At 36.1% G+C, this 8,407-nt stretch overlaps 3 protein-coding genes and 1 long non-coding RNA gene across 4 annotated transcripts; 3 read left to right on the plus strand and 1 right to left on the minus strand.

The window, feature by feature from the left end:
• Nucleotides 1-1,667: 1,667 nt before the first annotated feature.
• On the minus strand, nt 1,668-4,044 carry LOC137575773 (U6 small nuclear RNA (adenine-(43)-N(6))-methyltransferase). Its single transcript, XM_068288465.1, has 3 exons — nt 3,225-4,044; nt 2,538-3,163; nt 1,668-2,473 (listed from the first exon to the last, which is right to left on the minus strand). Exons 1-3 carry the CDS (start codon nt 3,333-3,335, stop codon nt 2,320-2,322), a joined length of 891 nt encoding a protein of 296 aa, XP_068144566.1. The 5' UTR covers nt 3,336-4,044; the 3' UTR covers nt 1,668-2,319.
• LOC137575775 (DNA-directed RNA polymerases I, II, and III subunit RPABC4-like) lies at nt 3,578-5,246 on the plus strand. The gene is made up of 5 exons (XM_068288469.1): nt 3,578-3,758; nt 3,898-3,990; nt 4,069-4,264; nt 4,970-5,062; nt 5,141-5,246. Exons 1-3 carry the CDS (start codon nt 3,701-3,703, stop codon nt 4,089-4,091), a joined length of 174 nt encoding a protein of 57 aa, XP_068144570.1. The 5' UTR covers nt 3,578-3,700; the 3' UTR covers nt 4,092-4,264; nt 4,970-5,062; nt 5,141-5,246.
• Nucleotides 4,650-5,246, plus strand: LOC137575776 (DNA-directed RNA polymerases I, II, and III subunit RPABC4-like). Its single transcript, XM_068288470.1, has 3 exons — nt 4,650-4,830; nt 4,970-5,062; nt 5,141-5,246. The coding sequence occupies exons 1-3, from the start codon at nt 4,773-4,775 to the stop codon at nt 5,161-5,163; spliced, it is 174 nt and encodes a 57-aa protein (XP_068144571.1). The 5' UTR covers nt 4,650-4,772; the 3' UTR covers nt 5,164-5,246.
• A 2,760-nt stretch (nt 5,247-8,006) lies between these two features.
• LOC137575779 (uncharacterized) lies at nt 8,007-8,299 on the plus strand. The gene is made up of 3 exons (XR_011032232.1): nt 8,007-8,032; nt 8,110-8,191; nt 8,257-8,299. It is a non-coding gene; the product is annotated as an uncharacterized lncRNA (long non-coding RNA).
• Nucleotides 8,300-8,407: the final 108 nt, after the last annotated feature.

The following is an 8,407-nucleotide window of genomic DNA, read 5'->3' on the forward strand; positions in this document are numbered from 1 at the left end:
ATCATTTGCTTTGTGAACTTTAAAGCCACAATTCTTGCATTTAAATTACGTTGTTTTTACACCTTAACGTGTGGAAATGCCATAAAAACAAAAGCAAACGCAAACCTAATGAAGCAAGTAAGTCGACTCGTCGACTTGGGTATACCATACACCAGGTGAAACAAATATTTCAAATTTCGAAAACCAAATGTTTGTCTATTAAATTGTTTTTACATGTCTTATACTATGTGCTATCTCGCTCATTTACGAACACACGAGCACTCTAGCGCCGCCACTAGCCAACGGCCAATTCTGGCCTTGTGGACCGCTTAGTAAAATACGTTCATACTCATATTTTGCATGTTTCTAGTCCGATTTCAATAAAATTTGGTAGTTTGATAGAAATAGATAAGAATAATTAGTCTGCCGAATTTGAATGCGATAGTCAAAAAAATACAGGAGGAAATCGGTTTTTTCTAAATTATGGAGGCGGAAGTGGGCGTGGCAAAATGTGAAAATATATAAATTCTCCGCGCATACTATGCCAGTATACATACTAAATTTGGTGACTTTAGCTTTGTTAGTTTTTGATAAAATCAGTTCTGTTTAATTTGCGGGGGCGGAAGTGGGCGTGGCAATATGTTTAAATAGCCGATATCTGCGCGTCTATTAAGCTAGTCTACATACCAAATTTAATTTCGGTAGCTATCATAGTTTTGAAGAAAACCACTTTTATGTAAATTCCGGGGGCGGAAGGGGGCGTGGCAAAAAGTTTAAACAATTAGTTTCTGCGCGTTAACTAAACGAGCATATAAACCAAATTTGATGTCTCTAGCTATTATAATTTTTAAGAAACGCAGTTTTGTGTGATTCCGGGGGGCGTAAGGGGGCGTGGCAAAAAGTTTGAACAATTAATTTCAGCGCGCTAACTAATCGGGTATACAAACGAAATTTGATGTCTCTAGCTGTCATACTTTTTAAGAAAAACAGTTTTATGTGATTCCTGGGGGCGTAGGGGGGCGTGGCCGAAATTCCAATTAACTCTGTACATGTGCATAATACACGAGTATACATACCAAATTTAGTGGCTCTAGCTCTTATAGTCTCCGAGATCTGCGTGTTCATACAGACGGACGGACGGACGGACGGACAGACAGACGGACATGGCTAGATCGACTCGGCTGTTGATCCTGATCAAGAATATATATACTTTATAGGGTCGGAGAAGCTTCCTTCTGCCTGTTACATACATTTTGGCGACTTTAATATACCATTTCACCCTATGGGTGTATGGTATAAAAAGACAACACAAGAAGCCAAACACGAACCGAGTGCGGAAAATGCGAAGTTCCATATACACTTACAGTCGCGTAAAGGAATTTAAGGCTCGACTAAAAAATCATAAAATAAGGGAAAGGAAGGAGGAACAAAATTCCACAGGCATAAAATCTGCAAGGGGCACACACATGAGTTCTCTAAAAATAACTGAAATTGCTTTTTATGTATAATGTAGAAGGGAAAATCCTTATTTTTAAACATTTCAATTATTTATATTATATTTTTTTTTCTTAATTTTTTTTTTAAAATTTTATACATACGAAATATCTAAATTTGGTATTCCATATTCAATTCAATCAAGCGGAGATCATTAATCATTAATCAATGAATTTTTAAGTATGTCTTTCAACTTTTAGGTACATTCAAAGGTATAATCCTTTTTAATTATCGTAGGACTAAAAATTAAAATTCCAACATAAAATATTGCCTACTGATACATATATACAATATGTGACGTTTCTCTCTATACATATCATTAAAATACACATTGCCTTATTTATATTGATAAAAACTGTATTGTTGATAGGAATATTCAAAGATACATTTAAGATATTCCTAGGTGAAACCCTTTTATAAGCTCTAAGTTCGATTTCATTTCAGAATTAAATTGTAATAATCTGTAATACAGTTTAATTACCTAGTTGCGATATTAATTTTAAAAGATTAGTTTACATAGTAATCAAAAACATCTAAAATGCTTTAAAAAGAGTATACAAAATATGCACTCTTAGCCGAATGGCTAAGTACTAATTAAAAATAAAAGAAAGTCCTCATATTTTGTAAACCCTAAGGTGTGTGGGAGTACAACGTGACGAAGAAAGGGCGGCGATGACCACGCCTTCAAGCTGCTAGCCCCTGCCCATGTTCACCAGCTGTGCGTGTTTATGTTGTGCAGATGATAAAAAATGAATACGATAATTTCCGTTTTGAACCGAAAAAAGTGAGCAAGGACATGCAAATTTTCATTTAAAGGTAGAAAAAAATAAAAGGTGAACGCTGAAATTAAGCAAACTGTTGATAGCTCCATGCTATTGCCCAGCGCATGGTGTGTCCTTGATGGAATTCTGTTGTGGCGACATGCTCAATGCCTCGCTCTTTCAATATGACCAATATTTTGGGTACATTGGCTTTGACTCCCAACATGCTGGTGAATATCCTACAAAGAACAGTTTTAAATGAATTAAACTTAATTTAGGGTTAAGAAAGATGATAAAGCTTACGATATGCGTTCTTTATAGATTTCACTCTCTTCTATGATGCGTTGCACAAACTGCACTTCGCCACCGGCACAACTTAGTTCTTCAGCGCTGCCCGTTCTTGCGTTATTCGGAGCCGGACGTCTCTCAGGATTACGTGAAGCTCCACCCATAGGATTAGCCGAGTTCGAGTCAAAAAACGGAGGATTACATAGACAAAAACAATAGACTTGCTCATCCATGGCCGTCTCGAAATAAGTTTTAAATATATTTGTCTTATCCGGTTGGGCATAGACTTCGATAAGGTCATCCAATTGATTGCGTTTAACATTTTCTCTAGCATATTCAATATTCTGGGGTTTTGATTCCAGGGCTAACATTTCCCATTGATTCTTCTTGGCTGCCAGCAGGGAATATATACATGATGAACCACATCCTATATCAATGCCCCGCACTTTAGAGTTTCCTTTTTGTGCCGCTAGCAAATCCTCCAACCATAAAATATAATTTAAACGTAAAGCCAATGTGGGCACTAAACTGCCAGGAGCAAAATCCACATCCAATTGAAAATATTCTTTTAAAAGGACTTTGGTTAGTTCACGTAATGTGCGTTCCTGCCGAAAGTTTACTGTAACCTTTCCCGTCAATTCCTTGAAGAAACATTGATTAAGTATGGAGGTAAATTAATAGTATTTTATTTGAAACACATACCAATGCGCAAACGTTTCGAAAGTCTTTGTATTTTATGGCCAATTTTGTATAGTCAGGTGGTGAGCGCAGCACATTACGAGGGTGCATTTGATTTTTCTTAGATCTAACCATTACTGATGATGTTCAGGAGTGTGTTTTATCTTAAAGTCTTTAAAAATGGTTTTGTTACATATATTTAAGACATTTCCTTCATAAAAGAAATCGTGATCTCGTCCGCCACTTTTTGAACAGCTGTTGGCTTTGTGCAACAGCTGTTATCACGTATACCTTTGATACAGGGATTTTTATACGTATATCGAGACTTCTTTACGTTATACTGGGATTCCTATACGTTATACTGGGATTTCTTTTACCTTATAGTGGGATCTTATATTGTCTGGTTTTGGCGTCTCAACAACAAAAACGTAATTAAATTTTCTCATTTTTCGTACAAAACGTTTAAACCAAACCAGTTTTGTGAATAAACACATTTGAATATGTCGGAGCCCAGCACCAAAGACAATGTGAAAACCGCCATGACTTACATTTGCGGAGGTAAGCTTGGTCTTCATTAAAACTCACAGATTTAGGCGGGTAGTTGTTCTGCACATGGCTTTGGAACCAACTTAAAAACAACAACTGCACTCTGTGTTTAGGTACCCCACGTTTTACAAATATTACCTATTACATTTAGAATGCCATCACGAGAATGAGATGAGAGCACGTGATCCCATACGTTGCCGTGAATGTGGCTACCGCATCATGTACAAGAAGCGCACCAAGCGTCGTAAGTAATCATTGTTTGAAAGAGGAGCTCCAATCACTCTAAAACTGTTGTGTCAAAAACTTTACTATTCTCTTGCAGTTGTGGTCTTTGATGCACGTTAAATTGCAAATAAAATCAAAATGGCTTCGGAGGACACATAGTTTGTAGAAAAACAACTAATATTAAATATACTTATGATGAACAAGTTGCTAGTTCACGTAATGTGCGTTCCTGCATAAAATTTACTGTTACCTTTCCCGTCAATTCCTTGAAGAAACATTGATTAAGTATGGAGGTAAATTAATAGTATTTTATTTGAAACACATACCAATGCGCAAACGTTTCGAAAGTCATTGTATTTTATTGCCAATTTTGTATAGTCAGGTGGTGAGCGCAGCACATTACGGTGGTGCATTTGATTTTTCTTAGATCTATCCATTACTGATGATGTTCAGGAGTGTGTTTTATCTTAAAGTCCTTAAAAATGGTTTTGTTACATATATTTAAGCCATTTCCTTCATAAAAAAATCGTGATCTCGTCCGCCACTTTTTGAACAGCTGTTGGCTTTGTGCAACAGCTGTTATCACGTATACCTTTGATACAGGGATTTTTATACGTATATCGAGACTTCTTTACGTTATACTGGGATTCCTATACGTTATACTGGGATTTCTTTTACCTTATAGTGGGATCTTATATTGTCTGGTTTTGGCGTCTCAACAACAAAAACGTAATTAAATTTTCTCATTTTTCGTACAAAACGTTTAAACCAAACCAGTTTTGTGAATAAACACATTTGAATATGTCGGAGCCCAGCACCAAAGACAATGTGAAAACCGCCATGACTTACATTTGCGGAGGTAAGCTTGGTCTTCATTAAAACTCACAGATTTAGGCGGGTAGTTGTTCTGCACATGGCTTTGGAACCAACTTAAAAACAAAAACTGCAATCTGTGTTTAGGTACCCCACGTTTTACAAATATTACCTATTACATTTAGAATGCCATCACGAGAATGAGATGAGAGCACGTGATCCCATACGTTGCCGTGAATGTGGCTACCGCATCATGTACAAGAAGCGCACCAAGCGTCGTAAGTAATCATTGTTTGAAAGAGGAGCTCCAATCACTCTCAAACTGTTGTGTCAAAAACTTTACTATTCTCTTGCAGTTGTGGTCTTTGATGCACGTTAAATTGCAAATAAAGTCAAAATGTCTTCGGAGGACTCATAGTTTGTAGAAAAACAACTATTATTAAAAATACTTATGATGAACTAGTTGCTTATTCTTGTTATTTGTGGAAAATGAGCGGAAAGTCTAATGTACTTAGTAACCGATTTCTATGGAGTTATTCATCGCTAGCCGACAGATTTATCATCGCCTTCATTAGTTCCAAAAAACAACGCTCATCCAACGCATGTTGAGAGATATGTCCTTTTGACCCTTCATAGAACGAACAATCAAATTTTTGTCACAATGCTGCTTAGGATTATAAGTGACGCACATTCTGCCGTTTGACAGTAATTGTCCAGCAGTCATGCGATGCAGAATAGATGTTAATGGTTCTTCTCAAGAGGACAGATTGCAATATCGTTAAAAAAAGCTCTAGAATGGTTCGACATTTCCGGCAGCAAAAAGCAACTGGAAATAAATCCTGTGAACTATGAATTGATTGATTGATTGTCACAATCTTTGAGATAAGGAATATTACGAAACAGCAATTGAAAAGTGGCAAAATCTGCACCAAAGTGCTTCTTTGTGAAGACAATATTTCGAATCAGAAAAAACTTGTGGGATTTGGATTAGAATATTTCGAGAATATAAGGATGGCCTTCTAATTTTCAAAATACTAACTAAAGGATCATCCCACAGCATTTTAGAGATAAATGAGCTCATTTTCTGATCACAAATGACTCCTAGGTTGCGAGAAAACGGGACCCTAGTCAGGACGCCTCTTGTAAGTTTTTGACTTCTGTTTTATTCAATTTAAGATTTATATTTTTATCATGCACGGAATTTGCGTTCGATTTTCTTATAATATTTCCTGATTCTATAAGTTTACAGAATTTTTTTTTTTTAATTTTTTTTTTTTATTTATAAACTGTCCTTGGACAATCAGTAAATTTGGAGATACATAAAACATAACAGGAATAGTCGGCTCCACTGAGTCAACTATTATATATAAACTCTAACTTGTACAGATGAGTAATAAAATCTACTTAAGTATTTATTTGGTTTATATATTTATATTTATGTATGTATATGTACATATATAAAACAAAAGTTTAATTCTATTAGGAAGCGCTACTATACATATGTAATCTTTTTAGTCTTCTTGTTGTTATATTATCAACTAGACTTAGAGCCAATGAGTTGGGGTGGTTGTGCAGTCTGTCAATATATCTAACACTAAACTCTGCTATTTCATCCTTTACAAATGGTATATTAAGGTCCTTATGAATTTCAGCATCGGAAACATATCAAGGTGCGTTAACAATTGTGCGTAGGGTTTTCGATTGATAACGTTGCATAATTTCAATATTTGATTGGCTCTGTCTCCTTGTTGTCGAACATAGAAATGTCTGTTGCCAAGATCAGACTTTAATAATAGATAGTAAAGAGTAGGAAGCCACATTTCTTTATTTTATACAGAATGCCATCGGGCCATACTCGGTCAAACGCTTGCTGCACATCAAGGAAAACTACGGAGCAGTATTTCTTATTTCCATGCTGCTTTCTGAACCCAAACTGATGTTCGGGTATGATGGTAAGATCGTCCAACACTGGCAACATTCTTCTCAGCAGTATTTTTCAAATAATTTGGAAAAAGTAGCCAGCAGACTAACGGACTGTATGACGAAACGCAGTTTTCTGGTTTATTCAGCTTGGCTATCATTATTATTTCAGCACATTTCCACTTACTAGGGTGGTGTTCAAGACGAAGGATGGTCTTATAAATAAAGGTCAGGAATTTAATCGACTTACGAGACAGTTCTTTGCAGTGATACCATCAATCTGATCATACCCGGGAGACTTTTTAGTATTAATTCTCCGCCGACTTCTTTAAAGCTGGTTTTTCGAATTGGTGACTCATTTGATTTGGAGTGTCAAGGAATAATTTTATTTCTGCTTCTATACCAGCGTCATGAATATCGTTTGGCTGAAAGACTGCATACAGATGTTGAGCAAAAGCGTTCACTTTTTCTTTTTCAGATTTGCACCATGCTTTGTTAATATCCTTGATAGGAACTTTCCTGATTGTTGGGCGTTTCAGATACTTAGTAGCTCTCCAGAGATTGTGTTCTTGATTCGGCGAATGTGGATCTAAGCTCTTTAGATACTCTGTTAGAGATTCTTGTTTTATCTTCAGTAATTTCTTTTTATTAAACAATGCTTTATCTATTGGACTTCTTGTCTCTTGCCATTTTTCCTAAGCTTTCTTTTTTGTTTTATTTGACGTCCTCTTTCATTTGGTACAGTAAAATTGTTATTTTGAGTATCATCGCTTGGGGGTGTACTCCAATAGCTGGCCTCATGAATCGCGTTTGTAAAATTTTCTACAGCAGTATGTATCTCGGATCCAGTTTTTAAAGAAATGTTTACGTAAATTTTTGATCTAACAAATATCTGAACTCAGCAACATCAGTTTTGCTTGTAATAACCTGGAAGGGGTTGTCGAATTTTTTTTGGATTCGCGTACTATAAGCCATTATTATAGGCGAGTGATCAGAATTGAGGTCCAAGCTCTCTGAGATAGCAAGATATTGCTGTAGGATTCCATTATAAACGACAAAATCTATTAGGTCAGGAATTTTACTGGGATCAGTGGGCCAATATGTAGGTTTACTGGTTAATAGCACACTAAGGCTATTATTTCTGAAGCATTTATTGAGCTCCTTGCCTTTAGGGTTTGTATCATTGCCAGTCTCGAGCCCCAAAAAGGAAGCTTCACATTATAGTCTCCAACAGCAATAAACTTTGTTCCAAGATTTATGAAGAATTGCTTGTAATCTATCTCTTTAACAGTAAACCTTGGAGGGAAATAGATGGCAGTAACAATAAAGTCAGTATGCATACATTTATCTTTGATACTGGCAGCTTGCGTTTCATAAATTATTCCATTTTTAACAATCACTGCAGCCCCGCCTTGGGTTCTTCCAGATATATGATTTGCACAGTAAATCTCATATTCTCTCAGTTTAAAAAAGGATTTGTTTGTAAAGTGAGTATCACGCGTTAACGCGTGTTGTTACTTTATTTTTAAGAAGTTCTTGGTATACCTTACAGCCTTTATAATTGGTAGTATGATTTTCATGAAAGTGTACACATTTTGGAGGGGTTTCCTTATCCTTGGGACATTTTTTGGACTCATGTTTTTTGCCACATTCGACGCATCTACATATACGCTTTGCCGCAATATGTCTGCGTGTGACCATAT

This window comes from Drosophila tropicalis, unplaced genomic scaffold (assembly GCF_018151085.1).
Source record: "Drosophila tropicalis isolate 14030-0801.00 unplaced genomic scaffold, ASM1815108v1 contig_593, whole genome shotgun sequence".
Lineage (NCBI taxonomy): Eukaryota > Metazoa > Arthropoda > Insecta > Diptera > Drosophilidae > Drosophila > Drosophila tropicalis.